The sequence below is a fragment of the Dasypus novemcinctus genome, chromosome 3 (assembly GCF_030445035.2).
Source record: "Dasypus novemcinctus isolate mDasNov1 chromosome 3, mDasNov1.1.hap2, whole genome shotgun sequence".
Classification (NCBI taxonomy): Eukaryota; Metazoa; Chordata; class Mammalia; order Cingulata; family Dasypodidae; genus Dasypus; species Dasypus novemcinctus.
Window position 1 is genome coordinate 184,373,947 of NC_080675.1, and position 24,414 is coordinate 184,398,360.

Genomic DNA, 24,414 nt, shown 5'->3' on the forward strand with positions numbered 1-24,414 from the left:
GGAAGTTAAATTTCCTGGTTTTAACAAATATATTGTATTTATATTAACTGAATGCCCTTAGGAAATACATACTTAAGTATTTCAGGGGTAAAGAGTAACCATGTCTCTAACTTCCTCTCTTTCAAATTATTCAGACAGAAAAAAAAAAGAGAATGATAAAGCAATTGGGGATAGATTTATCATAATTTTCCTATAACTCTAAAATATCAAAAATAAGTCTAAAAATGATACAGAAAATAAACACATGACAAAAATGCTTCACCTCATTAATACAGAAATACAAACAGAAATCACAAAGATGTATCATTGTGGGTAAGTGGACATGGCTCAACTGATAAGAGCATCCCACCTACCCTATGGAGGGTCCAGGGTTCGATCCCCAGGGCCTCCTGACATGTGTGGTAAGCTGGCCCATGCGCAGTGCTGCTGCGCGCAAGGAGTGCCATGCCATGCAGGGGTGCCCCCATGTAGGGATGCCCCGTGTGCAAGGTGTGCGCCCCGCCAGGAGAGCTGCCCCACGTGGAAAAAGCACAGCCTGACCAGGAGTAGCACTGCACACACAGAGAACTGACACAAGATGATGCAACAAAAAAGAGACGCAGTTTCCCATTGCCGCCTGACAATGCAAGCAGACAGAGAACACACAGCAAATGGACACAGAGCAGACAAGGGGGGGTAAGGGGAGAGAAATAAATAATATAAACCTAAAAAAAATAAAGGTATATCTTTGTATAACCACTAGAACGGCAAAAAATTAATTTAAAAAGCCTGTCAATAGCAAGTGCTGACAGATACAATGGAGGGAGCAGATGTGTGACCCGCCTACCACGTGGGAAGCCCTGGGTTTGGTTTCTGGTGCCTCCTGAAAAAGCAGAAACAAACAAGCAAAAATAATAAATAATAAATAAGCTGATGTAGTTCAAGGTTGCGTGCTGCCCATATAAGGTCCTGGGTTCAATCCCTGGTTCTGGATACCTGATAGGTCAAAAAAAAAAGGAAGTGCTGATTTATACAATGCTTTAAAAACAATTTGCCATTCCCTTTTGGACTTGAATAGGTTACGGTGTTCTACCCAGCAATTCCATGCTGAAGTACATTAGTCTACAAACTGATTGCTAACACTGTGCAACAGGTCATTCAAAAATACCTTATGTATACTAGTGCTACACTGGTAACAAGCATCAAGAGAACAGGTGAATAACTATTACGTCATAGTGAACACGAGGGTCAGCTACAGACAGCTTTACAGATGATTTAAACAACATATTGCCTGGGGACATGCATATGTGAAAAAAATACAGATGCAAGGGAATAACAAACACATTTACCACGGCTACCTCTTTACCATGACCGGAAGGAGTATGCAGAGAATTGTTTTCAGGCAAATGGTGGTTTCACAGGAGTTTTATGCTTCTAATTGAAAAATTAAGTATTCTATTAGAATGGACACTTCATAAGGGTAAGAATGTATACGTTTTGTTCAGTTACAGAGCAAGTATTTGGAATAAATATAATCTTTAATATACAGCAAATATTACACTTTAAAAAGTGAATGGATTGATACAGCTAACCTAAATGGGAGAGAATTTTAAAAAAAGAAGTATGAAGAAAAAGTTGGAACATAGATAAAATGAATCATTACAGGATCAAACATCCTGATTCGGACAAATTAATGTGAAAGAGATAATCCAGGGGAAGAGAATTAAGCCAGCATTGAGTGGGGACTGGCAAACTGTCAGAACTTAAGAGGAGCAAAATGACCAGTGATAGGACCATATGCTTACTCAAACCACTAAGGAAAAATGTGCACTAAAGTTAAAGACCAGGAGGTTACTCAAACTCCTTTAAAAGAAAAAGGTACAATTGTAAAGAGAACTCCTATCTTGCATAAAACTTGAGACAGACGACAACTCAGTGCCGTTGGTGCCTTATCCAAGCCCCACACGCTGTTCTACCCTGAGCTCTGCCAGCTTCTGTGCTAACAAACAGAAATGCAGCTTGCAAACCTCCAGACTCTGCTTGGCCACCGTGACTGTCCCTTGAAGATGAAAAACCAATTGCTTCAGACGAATCATAGTAATAGTAAAGTAACACAATCAGTTCATATTCTTTGCTTGTCTGGTATAAGGCTCAAGGCATTTCCATCGAAGCAGCATTTGAAATCCTATCAGACAAGAGGCAATTTTCCCTGGATGGAGAAGTTACAACGAGCACCTAGCTGGGAAGCTTCTACACTGCCAGTCTCCACTTCCAGTCGTGGTTACCTCATCCCCTTCCAGATGACACCTTGTCCTCTGTGCACCTGACTGAGGATGATACGCTATACCCTCTACTACGCCTGTGCACAGGAGACATGAGATCATCCTCCGAAGAGAGAAGTCGTGAAGTACATGCAGGAAAATCCTACTGGCTTTGTGAAGAGATGTCAGGGCAACAGGAGCTCCCGCGTGAGGATCTCTGCTGCAGAAAGCTGGCTGTGACTGGGACGGCTGGAAGAGTGACTTGAAGCCGCAGGCCGCCGGCTCGTGGGCCGGGGTGCACCAGCTGGATGGAGGTGTCCTGGTGATCGGCACAGGCAGCTCCAGGGCAGGGAAGGGTCTCGGGGGCTGGGCCGGCATCTCACCCAGAGAAAGCAAGGCCTGGCTGTGCAACTAGTTTAGAACTTCTCTTTTCAAACCCTGGAAAATGCAAATATCTGCCACTGATGCACAGGAAAGTTCTCATTTTATTTTAAAACAGAACGACCAAAAAATATAAGATTATCCATTAATATTTATATTAGATATAAAATATATTACAGCTTTAATTTATGAATGGAAATATCCTGTTTTTTCTTCTTCTTCTTTTCTATTTTCTTTGCATCACTGATTTGCATTTTCACTTGATCTTGTAATTTAGAAAAGAATGCTTGAGATGACTTTAAAGCCTTGTCTTTACCTTCATCCTACAATTAAAAAGATATACATAACATGCTATCAATTATCAAATGGGTTAATAAGTGAAAAAAACCCAAAATGTAATAGCAAATACTGATTACAACAATGTATAAAAACACAAAAATTAGAAAGAACTAGAAAAAATTAACAAATCAGTTAGCATAGTGGTACTCCTTGGGGTATCTTTTCCCCACTGATGTTTCCCAAATATGCTCTAGCGCTCTGATGTTCTTATGACGTGAAGGGTCAGGACAAGGGATCTGCTGCCAGCACCAGGTGACTGTGCAGAGCCTGCAGGGAAAGCCTGAGCAGGTGTAAGGCTGCTCAGGGAGGATGAACTACTCCAGCCAGTCGACACCATGCCCACGCCCCGCGCCTCTTCAACCCGCAGGGGGGGCCCAGGCAGTCCAGGCACAGACAACCCGCTTCGTTCCCCATAAGTCCCCTTCCCCGGTTCTCTTCACCATTCCTTACCTTTAACAAGGAGGCTTTGCCTGCTTTGGTCAGTTGCTTTAATTTCTGTGATGCAACTGCTTTGCTGTATTTCCCTGCCTCATCAGGATTGCTCTTCTGCAGCAGTTTTCTCCGTTTTTCCTTCTCCTTTATTTTCATATGCTTTTGATATTTCTTTTTCCTTCGCTCTCGCTTCTTGTCGGTGGCTGTTTTCTCCCCAGCCGTTTTTATATCTCCAGCTTTATTTTTTTCCTATTAAAAAATAACCACCAGATATTACTACTGACCTTACAGGATAAAAAGGATTAAGAGGATACCATGAACAATTACATTCCAACAAATTAGATAACCTAGAAAAAACGGACAAATTCCTAGAAACACAAAATTACATAGACTCAAGAAGAAACAGAAGATCTCAACAGACCAATAACAAGGAAAGAAATTGAATCAATAATTAGAAATCTTCTAATAAGGGAAAGTCTAGGACCAGATAGCTTCACTGGTGAACTCCACCAAACATTCAAAGAATAATTAACACTAATACTTCTCAAACTCTCCCAAGAAAACACTTCCAAACTCATTCTTGGAGGCCAGCATCACCCTAATACTAAAGACAAATAAAAATACCACAAGTAAAGAAAATTTTACCAACATCCCTTAGGAATATAAATACAAAAATCCTCAACAAACTACTAGCAAGTTGAATCCAAAGGCAACTTAAAAGGATTCTACACCATGATCAAATGGAATTTATACCAGGAATGCAAAGGTTCAACATAAGAACATCATCATTGTATTATACCACCTTGATAGAACCAAGGAGAAAAACCACACGATCATCTCTGTTAATGCAGAAAAGGCAGTGGACAAAATACAGCACCCCTTCTTCATAAAAAAAACATTCAGAGGGGAAGCGGCTGTGGCTCCATCAGTTGGGTTCCTATTTACCATACAGGAGGTCCTGGGTTCACATCCCGGGACCTCCTTGTGAAGGCAGGCTCACCCACACGCTGCAGAGAGCTGACTCAGCAAGGTAATGCAACAAAAAGGGAAACAAGCAAAAAAGGCAGAAGAGCTCAGCAATAGACACAGAGAGCAGACAACAAGCAAGCCGCAAGGTGGGGGGGAATAAAATACAAACACAGAAGAACGCACACTGAATGGACACAGACAATAGACAGCACACAAAAAGTCGTGGAGAGGGGCGAGTTCAGGGGAGCGAATGTGGCTCAAGCGGTTGAGCTCCCACCTCCCACACGAGAGGGCCAAGGTTCAGTTTCCAGTGCCTCCGGAAAAAACAAAAACAAGCAACAAACAAAACAAACAAAAAAACAACTTAGGGAAGCTGATGTGGTTCAGTGGTTCAGCACTGGCATACCAGGTCCTGGGTTTAATCCCCTTGCCCAGGTACCTCAAAAAAACAACAAAACAAAAAAATTCAGAAAACTAGTATTACAAAGGAACTTTCTAAACATGATAAAGTGCATATATATAAAAAAAACCTACAGCTAATATCATACTCAATGGGGAAAGACTGCAAGCTTTTCTCCAAGACAAGCAGGCCCAATTTCACCATGGCTGTAGAACACTGTAAAGGAAGTTCTAGCCAGGGCAATTAGGCAATGACTTTTACGTAAATCTCCAACCTCACTAACAAAAATGTTTTAAATTAATTAAAGAAAAGGAATGAAGTACTAATATATGCTACTGTGTGGATGAAACTAGACAACATCATGCTGAGTGAAATAAGACCAAAAGGCAGACATTATATGATTCCACTTATATGAAACAACTAGAACTTGCACATTTGTAGACAGAAAGTAGAGCACAGGTTACTAGATGCAGGTAGGGACAGGATGAACAGGGCGTTAATACACAAAGGGTAAACAGAAATGTTTTGGTAATGGAAGATGGTGAGTGAAGTAGCGTAACACTGTGAATGTGATTTTTTCCATGGAGTTGTATTCTTAGGAGTGGCTGTATTTTACAGTTTCTGCAATGAACGAAAAAGGAGGTGTGGGAGACCAAAAAGACACTGACAATTAAACACAATACATGATCCTGGACTGGACCTCATAATGGAGGAGAAAGAGCCACTGCGCTCTAAAACCTGGGCTACTCTGAGGCCAGCCCCTGGTGCTGCGCAAATCACAGGTTTGTTGCCGCAATTACAAGGTCCTGCCCGAGCTGGGGAGGATGCCCGATCCAAGCCGGCAGTCTGGGCACACGCCATAAACTGTGATGCAAATGCAAGCTTGCTGTGTCACTGGACCTGACCCTCGAGGTTTGCAATCGGCCTGTGGAGAAACCCGGAAATGACCAGGGGCATGTCACTACCACGCTCTTCCTAGCAAGTCTATCCTCCCTCCATGTAACAACCTCGACCCAGGCTGGAATTCTGAAGTTCTTCCCAGCTTGGCCCAAGGAAATGGAGAAGGCAGAATATAGCTCCAGCTAGAGTTTGGGAGTTGGTTTGGGGTATGCAAAATACTGACTTTGAACAGGTGAAGCATCTTATCATTAAAATGATGGCTTTCCCTAGTTAATGGACTGTTGTATGGAAAAAGTTCAACCTAGACTTAGGCCATCTCCAGGTTACAAGATGCTGAGTGGGTAGGTTAGAGAAAATCTCTTTTTTGCTAGTTGGTTGTGGCACTGACCGTTCCAGTATTCATGCCCAGGACCATTCAGTCAAGTGTGTCTCTGTCGACTGGGAGTCAGTTGTCCTGCCTGTCTCAGAAATGGCTTTTCTTTGGCCTCCCGATGACTTTCTTGTGTGGTTCAGAATGAAGTCTTTTTCAGTAGCCTCACTGTCATACACATACCAGATGGTTTAACTATCAGAAGAATGTGTTTTCCCTATTTGGTCATAAATGCAGTTATATTCTTTAGATGGCACATTATTTTCCAGTATTTTAACATATACTTACATAAAATGACCATAGAGGGGAATGTATTTCAGTCCTTTAGATTTATTGCATTTTAAGAAACCAAAATACACCCTTAATTTTTTTTTATTACCAAAAGAAACTCAGTTATATAAGTTGTAGTTCTTCATTGTTGGGTTGATATCCTAAAATCTGGACAAACTGATTGATGTAATACAACTACATTTTAAAGGTTTAAAAAAAAAAAAAAAGACAGCTTTCAAAAACAAAACACAAGATCACACTAACTAACTTATAAAAGGGTATATGGACAGAGAGCCGGGTGTGAGTGCTCAGTACCGGAGCAGCAGCCCCCTGCAGAGCTCAGACTCCAGCACAGCCTCCAACCCTCCAGCTCCCAGCTGCCAATGACAGCCAGTGGGATGGACAGAGGGAAGTAGACAGCTACCCAGCGCACACATCTCCTTTCTCTTTTCTCCTCAGAGCTGCAGCCTGTCCTGCCAGGGCAGGTACCTGCACTGAGGTGGCAGAGGCCTGAAAGAGGGAGCAGAGGGGGGATAGCAAAGCAAAGCAGGAGGGAAAAGAAAGAGGCCCTGATAAGCTGGCAGGAAGATGAGGTCTGGCAGAGGCCATCATTACCACGAAGGCATGACCTCAGAGGCCCCCACACCAGGGACTGCCTGCGCCACATAGAGCCAATTACACTACTGTTATGTATTAAATGGAAAAAATAAGGAGAAATGCTGATAATAGAGTATTGCTAGTATATAAAATAATGTTTTAAGCCTCTAAGATCACTTCAATTATTCAAATAAGATAATTATAAGATGATGATTCTTATGATATTTATAACCCACTTTTTACAATAGTTCTCATACCTGCACATCATAATGCCTAAAAATAAGAGGCTGGTGTTGATTATTATATTAAAATGTTACCAAATTACTAGTTTGATGGCACTTAGAAACTGCTGATGTACTCAGTAATAAAAACTATGAAAGGAGATCTGGCTATACACAACTAATTTATAAAGAGATGTTTAGTTTTAACAATGGCCTCTTACCTTAATTTCCTCTGGAGCCAGGAGGGCCGCATCACTAACGCTTACTGGAGCCACTTCCTCCATGGTTATAGCCGGCAGATTCGACACAACTTTAATCTCTGGTACAGGCTAGAAAGGAGATAGCACGTTTAACAGGATGTCAGAAGTAGCTCTAAAATATTTGAATTGTGAACCTATAAAATAAATCTATGGAAAGGAAAAATGCAAGGATGCAAGGAAAAATGGTTATGGGATTAAGAGGTAAAATATAAACTTCTTGACAAACACATTTTCTCAATTCCCATCTACTGAAAACATCTTTGTAAACATAATTGTGAAATGATACTGAATTAAAATCAAAGAACTAAAACAGTTATCACACTAAATCTAACTTCTCAATTAAAGAGAAAAGAATGCAACTGCTAACTGAAGAGTCATTTGTTTTGATTTTTTATCATTTTCTCTTTCTGAAAGATGTAAGAAATTAAAAAATTGAAAGCTTTCTTTGAAACACAGAAGTGCCTGAGCCCGATGATGAAAGAGGCCCACTATTCCAAGGCCTTCACGCTTCCTTCTTGCATGCCTCATGGGGCACCAGGGAACAGGTAAGGCAGAAAGAAGGGCATCTGACCGCATGGTCAGCCAGTGCGGGGAGGCTCAGGTGAGTGGGGCAGGCCTGGAAAGGAGCCTCTGGCTCCTTCACACACTTCTCCTGAGCTCAGCCCTGAGCTCACATCAGTTAACTCAGTAGATGTCGGCCCCAGAGACCTTCAAGAAGAACAAAACCAGAAACACAAACACCTGCCAGCATCCTGGACCCAGAAATAAAGCGTGAGAGAAATCATTTCTTCCACTGGACCACTGGTTCAGTTGTTTGTTAGGAACACTGTGATCCAGGCTACAGTTTAAAGAGAAACATGGAGGACGTGGAGAAAGAGCAAAAAGCAAGAACAAAATGGCAGTCAAGTGTCTGCAGAGACAGTCACGAAATACCAAGCAAACACCCCAGAGTACAGTTAAGGGCCCTAGATTAGCAGTCCTGTGTTCAAGAGGGAAAAAATATAAGATGCTTTTCATGTGCACACAAAATATTCCGTGCTTGGGTTACAATCACAGTAGTGACACAGCAGTGAGCAAAACAGAGAGGGTCTGTGCCGGCTGAGGAGGTGAGCAGAGAAGAACAATCATAAACCACTGAAGACTACAAGAGTGCTCTGTGCTAGGAAGGAAGGTGCAGGAGGCTGGGTGGGTAGTGGAAGTCACCCAACAAGGCAGGTTAGCCTGTGACCGAGAGGCAAGAAGGAGCCAGCCACGGGGGGTTCTCAGAAGAGCAGCCTAATAAGCAGGAGGTGCACACAGGAGAAGGGCCGCAGTGAAGGGAGGAACTCAGCAAGTTTCAAAGCCCCAGGAGACAACTGGTGGCACGCGATGGGACCAGAGGGGTGGGACCAACCGCACAGGCGCTGAAAGCCATGGGTGGGGGCTGGGTCTTGTTCTGACGGTGATGAGATGCCACTGAAAGGTTCTCATCCTTCCCATCAAAGTTTCACAATGAGCGCTGCTCACTAAGAGGGGTTCGGGCACTGCACTCTTCTCCTGATCTTTTATTTTACATGGCCTCACCCTAGGCATTTTCAGAATCTAAAGATGGGTCCTGCCATTAAAACCTTACTGTCATGCAATTGTACCTCAATAAAACATCAAAAAAGCAAGAAAACAGGCCAAATACTCCCATAAGAAATACTCCCATAAGAAAAACTGCCTAACCAGAGTCAGAAAGGACCTTGGAGATGACTTCTACTGCCCACTCACCTGCCACTCTACTGTAGCAAAGAAATGGGAAGTGATTTGCCTAAACCACAAAGCGAGACAGTGGCAGAATTAGACTCAAGTTTTCTGACTCCTAGAGAGCCCTCGTTTCAAGACAGCTCTGTGCCAGACAATGTAAGAGGAAATACCAAAGACGGCACAACCCGTGTTTGGTGGGTTCACAGATGACAGTGAGCAGGAAAGGGAGCTGCAAGGGGCTGGCAGGACTGCGTCAAGTACAGGTGGAGTCAAAAAGGCAAAGAAGGAGAGCATTTGAGAGGTCTGGCCAGGGGGCATCATGTAGTGGAGAGGGCGGGGGTGAGAGTCAGTTCTGACCCTTCCCCCTCCCTAGCCTCAGTTTCTTCATCCAAGAAAAGGAAATAACAGCATCCGCCCCACTGTTTGTGAATTAGGAGGTAAAGTACTTAAAGGACCTAACGTACAGCGCCTGGCACAGAGCAGGCACTCGATGGCAGGTACCGACACCTACACAAAGCTTCACACCCATCGCCTTCAGAAAACGCAATCGAAGACGGAGCAAGGATAGGGGTGGGGAAAGAACGGGACCTGCTGGCTACAGCCACGGTCTGCGGGCCTCACTGCAGGTCAGTAGCTGCCAGTCAGAGCTACCAGGGGCCAAACACAATCCCCTCCTCTGGGAGGCCCTGCTCCAAGAGGAATTAATGTCACATCTTGACGTGAACACTTACAGGTTTAGGTATGAAATGGAAGTTTGAGAGGGCATCCAGCTTTAAGAAGAGAGAATCCATCATCTTCTGAATTTCTACGTGCTCTGGATTTTCTTCTTCTGCCGTCTTTTGCTTAGGAAGTAAGTTCAACAACATCAGGCTAAACAACATAAATACGTCACAGAACAAAACACCAAATACCACTAAGAGGATTCTAACTTCTTATGACTAAGGCTTAGCCTCAAAGAACTGCTCCACAAACAAAATTAGTTATCAATACCTGGTGATGTCAGCTCCTCTAACATCCAGCATTTACTATTTATTCGTTCCTCATTTACTTCTGTCAAGAACTAAGGCATCCAGGTCAGCGAACAAGGAAGTGAGGATGGTCAACCACCACACCAAGGAACCCAGAGAGTCTATAGCTGCAAGCAGGAGAATCCCATCCATCAGCCATGTGGGATCTAAGTCCCCCTCAATTACACGTGGAGTGGGTATCACCATCCCAGACTCCTCAGGATTGGGGAATAAAATATAGACCAGAGTGGACTTAACGGGTATTCTACTATAGAATTATTGTGACTCTAGCAATGGAAGAAATTAAATCACTGATATGGAGACAGTGGCCACTGGAGTTGCTGAGGACAGGGAGAGGGAAAAGATGTATAATACGGGGGCATTTTCAGGACTTGGAGTTGTCCTGAAAGATACTGCAAGGACAGATGCAGGACATTACATATCCTGCCATAACCCACTGAATGGACCAGGGGAGTGTGAGAACTACAATGTAAACTATAATCCATGCAGTGCAGCAGTGCTCCAAAATGTATTCATCAAATGCAATGAATGTGCCACAATGATGAAAGAAGTTGTTGATGTGGGAAAAGTGGGGGGTGTGGGAAGTGAAGCATATGGGAATCTCCTATATCTTTTAATGTAACATTTTCTATGCCCTATGTATCTTTTAAAAGTAAATTTAAAAAATACTAAAAAGACTTTACTAAGATTTAAAAAAAAGACAGGAAAAAATGTTTAAAAAAATTTTAACAAATGTTTACATGCACATTTATACATCGAAATGTATATGCTTTGGGACTATATAATAGTAAAACTTCATATGAAATATGATTATGGATAATATAGCATATATAGAATATTTTTACAAAATGTAAATACAAATAAATGAGAGGGAAACAGAATAGCAGCTATGTACAGTAGAGGAAACAGATTGAGGTAATGAGGTATTTTTTGTGTTTTTAAATTATTGTTATTGGAATAATGAAAGTGTTCTAATAATGATTGAAGTGATGAATGCATAACTATATGATTATACCAAATACAAGGGATTCTATACTTTGGGTGGATTTACGCTTTATTAATATGTATCAATTGGGAATTTGCTGACAGTGGCCATGGGAGTTGCTGAGGGCAGGCAGAGGGAAGAAGAGATGTGATATGGGGGCATTTTCAGGAGTTGGAGTTGTCCTGAATGATATTGCAGGGACGGATGCAGGACATCATATTTCCTGCCATAACCCACCACATGGACTGGGAGAGAGTACAAACTACCACGTAAACTATAATCCATGTTGTGCAGCAGTGCTCCAAAATGTACTCATCAAATGCAATGAATGTGCCACACCGATGAAAGAAGTTGGTAAAGTGGGAGGAGTGGGGGGTGGGGAGTGGGGGTAGATAGGATCCTCTTATAATTTTTAAGGTAACATTTTGTATGATCTATGTATCTGTAAAAAAAAATTTTTAAATAAAAAAATTAAAAAGTGGAATATGCAAAAAAAATCAATAAATTTGATTTGTTAAAAATACATGATTTATACTCCAAAGAAAATTTGATTTCTTTGAATGAAATATCATGCAGTTACCAAAAAAAAACAAAAAACAAAAAAACTAAGGCATTAATGCAGACTTGGTAAAATTACCCAAATATCCATTTGGATTGTGAGGGCTCCTTTCTCTTGTTTAAATGAAATTCATTTAAGGTCCATTCTGATTAAATCACACATCCCACTAAGAAGAGAAAAGGTGAATTTCATACTTGTGTTTCACCCCTCCCTAAAATGCCTATTCTAAAAACATGAGGCCTGTGGGAACAAGAGGCCACCAGCACCCTCGCCTCCCTTACCCCTAGGACACTGTCTCCAAGGTCAGCCACCGGTGTCCTGCTGTCCTGCCCTTCTCACTACTGCTTACTCACTATGGCAACTTAACTCACATTTTCTTACCCTAAACCTGTCTTTTGGCCTCACCCTAAGTAACAGTATTTGTGAAAGCATACGTTTCATGCGTAATGTTTTCCTAAAACATATTAAATATACAACTCTAAGTAAAGTTTATTAGTGTGTTGTCTAAAATCATTGTGCTGCTTAACTCTAGTATGGAAGAAACTTTGGGAAATACTAACCATCCATCCCCAGCCTATAAATCCTAGAGAAAATGGAATGGGTCGAGAATTAGCTAGGGAATTTAGACTGACTATATGACAGGCTTCTGATAGCCCAGGTTTTGGTTTTTTTTTTTAATATTTAGAAGTCTGTCCATTATCAAAAATCTCTGAACTGGCTATTGATACTTTTTTCAATTTTATTGATACATATTTATAAAGTATACAATCCATCCAAAGTGTACAATCAGTGGTATTTGGGTATAATCACAAAGTTGTGCACTCATCACTTCAATTATTAGAGCATTTGTTATTATTCTAATAAGAATAATAAAAAAAACAAAAAAGCTCTACCCTTTAATAATCCCCCCTCAATCTATGCTTCCCCTGCCGTACACAGCTGCTACCCTGTTTCCGTCTAATTTCCTAGTATTTATATTATGTATAGATGGAGTCAAACAATATGTAGTATCTTTTGTCTAGTTTCTTTCACTTAGTCTGGCTACTGAGTTCTAAGAAATACAGTAATATGTACATGGGTGGTATAAGCTGCCACACTACATACAGAATTTTTACATCTCATGGTTACCAAATACGTCTGTATCTATTGAACTGCCTCAAAGTAGCCAGATGATGTTTGATCAACATGGCGACTGCACACATTTCCTTCAACTACTGCCTTGGATTGCAAGGCAGGCAGAATGGATCTTAATTCAAGTCTCCCCAGTTCTTCAATTTCACAGTAGCCCCAGAGGACTGCCTGCTCTTGTTGCCAGAGTGGCATTAATTAACAAAATACAAAAGCTGATACATTTAAATGGTTTTTGCAGAATAAAAGTGTCGTCTCATCCCCAAGCAACTACTTTTTTTTTTTTTAAAGATTTATTTCTCTCCCCTTACCCCCCCACCCCAGTTGTCTGTTCTCTGTGTCTATTTACTGCGTCTTCTTTGTCCGCTTCTGTTGTTGTTAGCGGCACAGGAATCTGTGTTTCTTTTTGCTGCGTCATCTTGTTGTGTCATTTCTCTGTGTGTGCGGCGCCATTCTTGGGCAGGCTGCACTTTCTTTCGCGCTGGGCGGCTCTCCTTATGGGGCACGCTCCTTGCACGTGGGGCTCCCCTACGCGGGGACACCCCTGCACGGCATGGCACTCCTCGCGAGCATCAGCACTGTGAGTGGGCCAGCTCCACACAGGTCAAGGAGGCCCGGGGTTTGAACCACAAACCTCCCATGTGGTAGACGGACGCCCTAACCACTGGGCCAAGTCCGCCGCTCCCCAAGCAACTACTCATCACATTTCCAATAAATTAAATATCGAGAAATAATTCAGGGAAGTGGATTTGGCCCAATGGATAGGGCGTCTGCCTACCACATGGGAGGTCCAAGGTTCAAAACCCAGGGCCTCCTGACCCATGTGATGAGCTGGCCCACACAGTGCTGATGCGCGGGAGTGCCATGCCACACAGGGGTGTCTCCCGTGTAGGGGAGCCCCACACGCAAGGAGTATGCTCTGTAAGTAGACCCACCCAGCGTGAAAAAAGTGCAGCCTGCCCAGGAATGGCGCTGCATACACGGAGAGCTGATCCAGCAAGATGACATACACCAAAAAACCAAGACACAGATTCCCCATGCCACTGACAAGGATACAAGCGGACACAGAACACACAGTGAATGGACATAGAAAGCAGACTACTGTGGGGGTGGGTAAGGGGAGAGAAATTTAAAAAAAAAAAAAAGGCAGATTCCATGTGCCGCTGACAAGAATACATGCAGACACAGAACAACACACAATGAATGGACACAGCAAGCAGACAACCGGGAGGTGGGGCGGGGAAGGGGAGGAAATAAAAAATAAATCTTAAAAAAAAAAAAAGAAAGAAAGAATTCAATTATTACTTCTTGGCCACCTCCAGGGAATATGACCTTATCCTACAAATAGAATATCCTGATTTTTTTTTGAGGCACTGGGCCTGGGGAATGAACCTGGGACCTTATACATGGGAAGCCAGCGCTCAACCACTGAGCCACATCAGCTTCCCTGAGCTGGTTTGTCTGTTTTGCCCATTGTTTTTGTTTTGTTTTCAGGAGGCACGAAGAACCAAACGTGAGACCTCCCACGTGGGAGGTGGGTGCACAGCTGCTTGAGTCACATTTGCCCCCTGATATTTTTTAGAAGTAAAAGAAAAAAAACACCAAACATAAAATTCAGAATGATTCACAAATACTTTTACGAACATATCAAATCATCATGGAGAAATACTTTTTAAGTTGTGGTGTTAATATAATAATCACTGCAAAATTAGTAACTAGCTGTAGATTTATGACGTGACCAACAGCTAGCTGCAAAACCACCCCCAGGCCCTCAGATTCAGGGGGAATATTGCAACCCGTTCCTGGCACACTGGTCTCACACGTGCATGAGGAAGAGTCAAGAAGCCTAGGTTTCATGAATTTCAGTAGCCATGAAAAGGATTATTCTCTACTTCTCTTCCTTTAATAATGGCTTCCTTACCTGGTTGAGTTTGACATATTCCTGTTCGTATATTTCAGCAAGGCTCATTTTACTCTTCTCGTGATCTAACGTCAGACGCTTTTTATATTCATATGCATCCTCCTTAGGTTTTTCTTTACGGACGACATCATCCCAAGCCTGTAAAGGGTGGGCAGAACATTAACAAAATTTACAATTTATTTCTAGACTGACCTAAAAAACCTTCCTCTGGAATATTATCATTCCAGAGTAAGGGAATTAGAGTGAAAAGGTGGCAATTTTCAACCTTTGAAATGACTACTGAATTCACAAAGAATAAGCATTATGAAATGCAAACAGGCATTATTAAAATTTACTTTTTGTTATAAACTCATCTTTCTACCTGGTTATAAGCTTTAATTTCACATCTTCCCCTCATGGCTTATTTAAAAGGCAAGACTTGATTTGTCTTGTTTTACTTCAAATTTCAACAAACCCTGCATATAGTACCCACCCTACAAACACTTTCTATCAAATATCACTCAACTCTTACTGTACAAGTCACATACCTGTGTTTCATTCTAAGTTTACAAAATAAGATTATTTCTTAAAGCTTTTTAGTTTTTAAACATATTGAAAAAAAAAAGTACTTTATTTGCCAGACCAAACACTATGCCTAGACCAAGGTGAGACCATGTCAAGCCAACCAGCTGCCACGTCCTCCACCTCTTGGAAGATCAGTGAGAAGTGGGAAGAGAACGGCACTGGCTTCTCGCCAAGCAGAAGGGCACTGGTGGAGAAGAGCAGTGCCCTACAAGGAGTTGGGGATGCCCTCTGTTCAGACTTGAGGCTTTTAAATAAACTCATACAAACCAAGTTTTCTACTCTTCATGTGATCTCATTATTTCTAAAAATTTCCGTGCATTTTAAGCTAAGTTAAATTTAATTCTTACTGACCTGATCTCGTATCCTCTGCTTAATGATATCTTCTAGTTGAAGGGTAGTTTCCTCTGTGATCACAGGTGCTGTAGGAATTAAAACATGCATAGGTGGAGATGAACTAGAAGAGTGGCTCTCAAAGAGGCACCCTTGGACTAGCAGCATCATCAACAGCTGGCAATTTTTAGAAATGCAAATTCCCGGCCTCACCCCCAACCAATTGCATCGGAAAAGTGGGGAGGCGAAGGGCAGTAGTCTAGGTTTAACAAGACCTTCTGCTGCATGGACAAGTTTAAAAGCCACAAAATTCAGAACATCTATAGTAGCCAGTGTAACACTTTCAAACCATGCACCTGGGGACTCTCTGCCTCTATTCCAGTTTCTCTTCCACTGAAATAAAATGGACACCCATTTTGGCTTAGCAGATAAAAAGAAAAGAACTCAATTTAAAATCCAGGGTTTCTGGGAAGCAGATTTGGCTCAACTGATAGAGCGTCTGCCTACCACATGGGAGGTCCAAGGTTCAAAATCAGGGCCTCCTGACCCGTGTGATGAGCTGGACCACGCATAGTGCTGATGCACACAAGGAATGCCATGCCACACAGGGGTGTTAGGGGTGCCCCACACACAAGGAGTGCGCCTTGTAAGGAGAGCTGCTAAAAAAGAATGTGCAGCCTGCCCAGGAGTGGTGCTGCACACACGGAGAGCTGACACAGCAAGATGATGCAACAAAAAAGAGACACAGATTCCTGGTGCCACTGACAAGAATACAAGCAGACACAGAAGAACTCACAGTGAATGGACACAGAGAGCAGACTGGGGGGGAGAAGGGGAGAGAAATAAATAATCAATCTTTAAAAAATAAATAAAATCCAGGGTTTCACAATTTTACCAGGGGACACTGCCAGCAGGCAAGCCTTGTAAACAGACTGCTATATGAAAACTGATTCTGGACTATACATTACATATTAGTGTAGCAAGAGTAAATGACTGGAATGTATTAACGGTAGTACTGTTACAGACAAATAATATCTGGTTCCTAGAAGAGATATGTGAAAGTATTTAAACAATTCAGGGAAAAAATTTGTGCACACAAATATACACAGGCACAAAAAGAGAGAGAAGGCAAATAAGGCAAAATGTTAATTGGTGAATCCAGCTGAATGGCATATAGATTGTCACTGAACTTTTACTCCAATCTGCTGTCTATTAGCAACTTTTTAAGTTAAAAAGTATAAGACAAAGAAATAACACTTCAAATCTTTCTATGAAACAGAGCCAGAGGAGAAGCACAGAGACAAACAATTATAAAAGTTGAGGGCACACACATACCCATGCGGACGGCGTGATCAAAGTGCAGGGTCTCTTCTAGAAGGCTGTTTTCTGGTCTCTTTTGTGCTGTCACTTCACCTTGAAGCTGCCAAGGTTTTTTTTCCAACAATTCTTTTTCTAAGGATGCAATTTTTTCATTCATCTAAGAAAGAGACAAAAGGAATTATTACACAGCTAGGAAACAAAATCATATTTACAGCTGTGAAACAGCAGCCAACTGTCCGCCAGAGCACCTGAGATAGACATCTGGGAGGCTCACGCGATGGCCGATCAGGAGAGAAAGCAGGTGGCAAGACACCAGGGACAGAGAAAAGAGAGAGCTTTAAAAGATGGGCCATACACTAAAAGTCCCAAGCAGGGAAATGCAGGAACTGATTCTGGCAAGTTAGATGCTTTTCACACAGGCATCATTAAATAGGGTGCTTGAGAAAGAGAGGAAAGAGGAGGAAAGGATCTTTTGGTTTTTGTCTTTTAAAAAGAAGGATGGGGAAGTGGATTTGGCCCAGTGAATAGGGCGTCCGTCTACCACATGGGAGGTCCATGGTTCAAACCCCGGGCCTCCTTGACCTGGGTGGAGCTGGCCCACGTGCAGTCCTGATGCGTGCAAGGAGTGCCCTGCCACGCAGGGGTACCCCCCACATACAGGAGCCCCACGCTCAAGGAGTACGCCCAGTAAGGAGAGCCGCCCAGCACGAAAGAAAGAGCAGCCTGCCCAGGAACGGCGCCACACACATGGAGAGCTGACTCAGCAAGATGACGCAAAAAAGAAACACATATTCCCATGCTGCTGACAACAGAAGCAGACAAAGAACACGCAGCAAATGGACACAGAGAAAAGACAACTGGGAGGGGGGAAGGGAGAGAAATAAATTAAAATAAATCTTTAAAAATAAATAAATAAATAAAATAAAGTCCATTAAGTACCCTTGTATTACAATTAGCCCAGGGCTTCCTTGACAAAACAACTGGGCACCATTACCTAGCCAGGTTGACACATTAGCTTAACCATCACAGTCTACCCTTTAAAAAAAATAAATAAAAAGAAGGATGAATTAACAGTTCCACTAAGAAAAACAGTATAGATTAGTTAGTAATCTGTGAAAGTGGCGATTAGTTAGTAATTTATGAGTCTTTACCCACAGCCTTGTTAAGGATATAAAAAAATTTCCTTAAATGCTGAATAGTCACCTTTTCTTGTCTTTTTTCAAAAGATGATTTAACTTCATCAGAATCTCTCTTTACATTTAGGGTATTTCCATCTTTAGCTTCTCCATCTTCTTCATCATCTGGCAAAGCAAAGGTCACTCTCTTCAAACCTTCATGTTTTTTACTGCCTTCACTTTCTTCAAGGTCATCATCTTCATCTCTGTATCAAAGAAAAATTTACAAAAGGAAATAAATTCCCTTTCATTAAGATAACAAGCAAATAAAAAAACAAATTTTCCAATCTTTTGCATACTTAATGCAACCAAACACAAGTTTGAGAACTTCTAAAATCATTGAGTTATTACAGAATAACAGAATCATTTAAGTGAAATGCTATATAAGAAACAGAATGGAAAGTGTCTAATGGGTAGATAATGAATTGTTCCTCAATCTATTTAAAATACAAACTTATCTCAGAAAAATAATATCAGGGAATTTTAATAACAGAGACAACAAATCAAAGCTCCTTGTAAGAAAGTTTAATTGTTACTTTAAGGGAGATTTTTCTTCATTAGATGATTTCTAATGTTTCTTTAAATTTAGAGATTTTCTTCTGGCTATCTTGAGATTATTCAATTTTAGGGACTCTAACTTCTGAAGACAAACATATTTGACGACTATGAGGACAAAACAAGGCTGGGCTGCTCCAACTTACAATGGAAAGCATGATCCGAAATACTCACGATTCAGAAATGCCTTCTTCTTCTTCTTCTTCTTCTTCAGCAACCTCTTCTTCATTTGAACTCAGCTCATCACGGTCACCTGCTACATCTTCGTCACTTTCAATTGGATCAAAGAAATCTTTGTATTTCAAGTTTCTGGAACTTTTAACTAACTAAAATAAAAAGATTTTTAAAACTTAATTAAGGTTAGAAAAACACATTAAAATGTGCGTGTGTTATCTGTGTGTAGTAAACATTTAGGGCTCTCTGACTTTAACACAAGCCAAAAACAAGGAAAAACTGGCAACTAATAACACTACCATAAAACCCTAAGAATATGTGTTGCATAAGACAGAACATAATATTACCAATTTCTAAATCTAACTACAAATATTTCCAAAATAGCTCCAACCAAACTTAAGTATACAATCGCCTTCCTTTGTTTTGTGAAAACATGTTTGAGGGAAATTCTGAATATTGCTAACATGTGTAATTATGATTCTTAACCTACAATACAAGAGAAGTATTTTGTGGTTAAAAAAACAATAGTTTAGGGAAACGGACTTTGGCCCAGTGGTTAGGGCGTCCGTCTACCACATGGGAGGTCCGCGGTTCAAACCCTGGGCCTCCTTGACCCATGTGGAGCTGGCCCACGTGCAGTGCTGATGCGCGCAAGGAGTGCCCTGCCACGCAGGGGTGTCCGCCGCGTAGGGGAGCCCCACGCGCAAGGAGTGCACCCATAAGGAGAGCCGCCCAGCGCGAAGGAGGGAGCAGCCTGCCAAGGAATGGCGCCGCCCACACTTCCCGTGCTGCTGACGACAACAGAAGCGGACAAAGAAACAAGACGCAGCAAAAAGACACAGAAAAAAAAAACAAAAAAAAAACAATAGTTTCACTTTAATTATTCCAGTCAATTTTTCTTTTAATTGATCTAAATATTTCACTTATGCCCCAGTAAATGTCAAGGTGCTTTACACCTCTCCTTCTAGAGAAAATGAAAAAACCTAATTTGAGGAGGAAAACAATACACACACTCTCAATCTCCTCCTTCTGCCTTCCCAAGACTTTACCTTAAGTTGTTTATTTCCAAACAGTTCTTCCTCATCTTCATCTGAATCAACATCTTCAAAAAAATTAACGTCTTCCTCCTCATCATCTTCTTTTTGGTCCTCTTTTTCTACTTTTTCTAAAAAGGTCTCCATTTCAGATAGTTTGAAGAATTTATCATCTACTATGGACTTTTCTCTTGGTTTCCCGAGTACTTTGATTTGCATCTTGCTCTGCTGTTCCAGTTTGCTGATATCAAAGTCACGGTCAGAATCCTCATCGCTGCAAGCCGGGCTTATCCTCACATCGAATTTGCTTGAGTTTTTAGCTCTCTCATCTCCTTTAAGATCATCACCACCAAGCTCCAACACTTCTTCCTCCTCCAAGTCTTGTTCTAGGTCCTCTTGGCCATCAGCATCCATCTCTGAGCCATCCTCTTCACACTCCTCTTCATTTTCAGGGAGAAGACTGATATCTTTTTCTTTAACAGTTTCACTAACAGCACCCTGGAAGTACTGCAAAATTGGTTTGTTTTGCAGTTCCAGTTGTTGCCAAATCTGCTCATCATCAAAACTGTCTATCACTAATTTTTTTAAACAGCTTCCTTGGATCCCATCACTATTCTCTAGTATTTTATGAAAATCATAAAGTACTTTTGTTAAAGAAGTGAAATTTGATGCCAATCCATCTTGAATCCTATAAGGAGGGAAAAGTTTAATGAGATTTGAAATTATAATTTCACACTTTGAAAGAAGAAAAAAATTTTAAAGCCTGTTTTGCAAAGTAAAACATAAATAAAATGTCAATTTTAAGTATAGATTCTGACTCCCAATAGTGTATTATCTTACTGATGAGTCACAGTGATAAAACTATTTACTAAATATCCATGAAACTGCTGTGCAGATTTTAGGAGGAATACCATTACAGATCTACCCGTTTAGAGACATATAGTGACTCTTAGCCTTAAACTCTTAACTTTGCAACACTACATGCTGCTTTTTCACTCGATCAACGGTCAACACTTGCTTTAGCTGTAGTGGTTAGGGAAAACCTATCTGGGGATGTGACATCTGAATCAAAACTTATAGATGAGGAGGAAACAGCCTTGCAAAGATCTGGACATTTCCCGGCAGAAGAAACAACAAAAACAAAGTTCCTGAGAAGTGACTGGCTTGTAAGTTCTAGGAACAGAAAGGTCAGCATGGTTGGAGAGGTAAGTGAGAGCCAAATGATGAAGGACTCAGAGGCAAGAGTTTGCCATTTTATGTACAATGAGAAGCCACCAGAATTAAGCAAGGAGTAAAATGATATGATTCAGTTTTGGAATGGTAGTCTATCCAGGAAACAAAATGAAGGTAGGGAGATCAGCAGGTCCAAATGAGGGTGGCTTGTGTTGTAGTTAGAGCAGTGGAGATGGTGAGAAGTAACTGGATGCAAGATAAGAGTTTGGAGATAGAACTGACAGTTTCCTAATGACTTTGACATAGAATTGAGAAAAAGGAAGACATCAACTAAGGAGACTGGTTGTTTGCTAGAACTGTAAAGATAGAAGTGTCCTTTACAGAAAAAGAGAAGGCTGGAAGCTGGGGAAGAAATTTAAGGGCAGAGAGGGAAAAATGAAATTGAGATGCTGAGAGTATGTGACTGTAATTGCTGTGAGTCTGGAGCTCAAGGGATTAGTCAGCATTTGAAATACAAATCTGAGCATCCTAATTTCACAGATCACATTCGAAATTCTTCAACCAAATACATACAGAAAGCTTGTAGTGGGAAAAGAGATGAAAATCACAATTCTAGATCTCAAGGGCCCTGTCGTGGCGGTGGACAGACAACAGACAAGTTAACACTTTCAATAAAGTGTGATTGCCAAGCACTGGGCGCTTTGGGAGCACGTGGGAAGAAAAACAACCAACCTAGGCAGGTGTGAATGGAGGTGTGTGTGGGGGGGTAGATTTTAAGGGACTTTCATTTTGATAAATATAATAAAAAGTAGCTCCTGGGTTTTTTCAGAACACGAAAGTTAAATTCTCCAAACTAGCATAGATTTACGTAACAAACATCCTCTTCGGAAAGTCCATACCTGGACGTTCGACCCCAAAAAGTCAGTTAAACCTCTACTTAAACACATCTAGCCCAATTAAAAATAAAGTCCTGCTTACATTTGACCCACTTCTAGCTTTTCTTGCTGCTGCAGCACCCGGGGGTCCCGAATAAAATGCTATAAATTGCAACTACAATTTGTCTTTTGCCAGTTTGTTTTCAATAAGCCACCTGATATCTCACTTTATAGCTTTCGATGGCTTTAAATTTTTGAATAACTTAGGGGAGGGCTCGTTTTATCTGAAATCTGAAGAGGCGTGATCTACACTTGCCCCTTGACTTTCCCCGTACTCCAGAGTTTGGCGGGGAGAAGCTGCGGCCAGCGCCCGGGCTCCGCGCACTTACGTGAGAAACCTCTCGGGCTGGCGGGTGGCTTTCCCGACCTCCTTCAGACACCGCTCCAGGGTTCGTCGACGCCAGGCGCGAGGCGCCATCGCTTTCCGCAGCTCCCCGCTCTGCGCCGCACGCGAGGGGAGACAGCCGCCCGGAAAGCGCCGCAAAGATCCGCCGGGCGGAAGCCAGAGCCAGGAGACCGAGGTTCCGCGGTGAGCGGGTGGACCCACCCCCAGCCAGAGCCAATCGCAGGCCGGCGCTAGGGGACGGGGCAAAAGGGGAGGGGTCTAAAATAGCAGCTGGCAGCCCCAGCGCCTTTCGCCAAACTTCCAGTTTAATATTCTCTAGGGGCTCACAAGGCGGGACGAGATCTCGCTGCAGGCTTCCACTTCTCCGACGCAGGAGAGGGCTTTCCTGGAACACAGGACTGAAGAAAGACGAGCAGCCTTTATCACGCCCCCTGGACGCCTCTGTCTCCGCCCCTCGCCCGTCCCGCCCCCGGCCCCTGTCCCCGCCCCTCGCCGCGGCGCCCCGCCCCCTGGCACCTGCCCCGCCCCTCGCTGCGTCGCTGCGTCGCTGAGTCGCTGCGTCGCTCCGTCCCCCGCCGCGGCGCCCCGCCCCCTGGGCCTGCCTGGCCGTGCAGCGGCGTCAGGCTTTCGCGCATCCGGGCTCCCAAGATGGTTCGCGCGCTCAGGGTGGCGGCGGGCGCCCTCGGTGAGTGCGACCCCAGGGGGCGGGAGGCGCGGGCCGACGCGGCCGCGGACTGCACCCGGGGCTGCGGGTAACGCCGGGGCTTTGCCTCCTGCGCGGGCGGCGCGCCCGGCGGGGTCTCCAGGCCGAGGTAACCGCCCTGGGGGCTGGGAGACCCCGCGTCCCCGCGGGCGTTCAGCGTGCTTCGCCTTTCCTCACTCGTGGGCGTGCGTTGTAGTTTATTCGTGCGCAGAATAATCGCAGTGGCCCTTTACGGAGATGAAAACAGTGCGATTCTGCTGTCGCTTGCGAGGTGCACGCCAGGACGCTAACCTGGAGTGTTGAATGCCTCCCAGCGGAGGCAAGCCCAAATACAGACAGCGCGCGTCCGGGTGAAGGTCAGAGGAGTTTTAGCGAACTTCATTAAGTAGCTGTGAAGAATCATGTGTCACGAATACCTCTTTATTCCATGTTTCTCATCCCAGGTTGCTTACTCTGGAGGATTTCACCCACAGACTTTACTGCTGGGATCATCCTTTCTTTTCGTTTCCTTTTTTTTTTTTTTTTAAACCTTCATGTAAAATGGCCTGATTATTGAATCTCACGGATATCACTCTATTTATTTTTGTACTGTCTCTAGAACATACGCTTTAGTGACCAAATAAAGTCACTTGGAAGTGATGTTTCCTTTGCCATACCAATTTATATTTCTAAAGATGAGATAAACTTATATATAAAGATTTTTTTTCCAGTTTTTTGAAGCATAGAGGGGATTTTGTTTTCTACTGAAAAAAGAGAACTGGTCATTCTAGTAATCTGTGTCCTCTTCTCACAATCAGAACCAAATGGTAAGGAAATGACATTGACTTGAGGCTTCCAATAACATAAGTTGTTTGGGTTTCCTTTGAAGTGCTGAAAGTTTTAGAAATGTTCCTAAAGCAAACTGGCATAGAACATAAAACTTCACCGTCACTTGGATGTGCTCTCCTTTATTCCTTTGGCACATCTGTGATATGTTCCCTTGTGGATAATGGGACTCCTGCCAAGGAACCTTCAGCTCCCACATTTCTTGTAGAGGTGACACTGTTGAGTGGGTCCGAAACACCTAAAGTCAGTATTTGACATATCCTTAAAAGTTGACAATGCTAGCTAGCAACTTACCAATGTACACATTACCCTAAAGCCCATTGACCCTATCCAAAGTTTTTGTTTTATGTTTTAAATATAGATACACTAATTAAGCTTTCATGGCAAATTGCACATGCATTAGAAATTCAAGGGAAGAAGGGAAGAGCAGTTTGACTGATGACTTAGTCAGCATTTTTAAAATTCACTGTCATTATGCCCTTAATGAGGTAATTTCTTGTCCCGGCAGATACTTTGCATGCCATTCAACTAGTAAACAATCACTGCATGTCA

The 24,414-nt window shown here is 42.5% G+C and overlaps 2 protein-coding genes across 2 annotated transcripts in view; one reads left to right on the forward strand and one right to left on the reverse strand.

Annotated features, from left to right (window-relative positions):
- Window positions 1–2,707: 2,707 nt before the first annotated feature.
- Window positions 2,708–22,780, reverse strand: MPHOSPH10 (M-phase phosphoprotein 10). The gene is made up of 11 exons (XM_004482623.4): window positions 22,318–22,780; window positions 19,896–20,568; window positions 18,847–18,998; window positions 18,146–18,323; window positions 16,958–17,099; window positions 15,644–15,711; window positions 14,729–14,866; window positions 9,839–9,949; window positions 7,341–7,448; window positions 3,411–3,641; window positions 2,708–2,944 (listed from the first exon to the last, which is right to left on the reverse strand). The coding sequence occupies exons 1-11, from the start codon at window positions 22,404–22,406 to the stop codon at window positions 2,795–2,797; spliced, it is 2,040 nt and encodes a 679-aa protein (XP_004482680.2). The 5' UTR covers window positions 22,407–22,780; the 3' UTR covers window positions 2,708–2,794.
- Window positions 22,781–22,895: 115 nt separating this feature from the next.
- The window catches only part of MCEE (methylmalonyl-CoA epimerase), a 40,302-nt gene continuing 38,783 nt past the window's right edge, over window positions 22,896–24,414 (forward strand). The window contains exon 1 of the mRNA XM_004482622.3: window positions 22,896–23,019. Coding sequence (XP_004482679.1) covers window positions 22,983–23,019 — 37 coding nt within the window. The 5' untranslated portion in view covers window positions 22,896–22,982. The remainder of the gene's footprint in view (window positions 23,020–24,414) is intronic.

Bases quoted from the DNA above. Each gene is read 5' to 3' on its own strand.
- MPHOSPH10 (XM_004482623.4), bottom strand. From the start codon at position 22,406: ATGGCGCCTCGCGCCTGGCGTCGACGAACCCTGGAGCGGTGTCTGAAG. The intron at 9,950-14,728 runs GTAAGGAAGCCA...TTACTTCCTAAG, and splicing joins AATATGTCAAACTCAACCAG to CAAAAGACGGCAGAAGAAGA. The intron at 3,642-7,340 runs GTAAGAGGCCAT...ATTTTTTAATAG, and splicing joins TGGCTCCAGAGGAAATTAAG to GAAAAAAATAAAGCTGGAGA.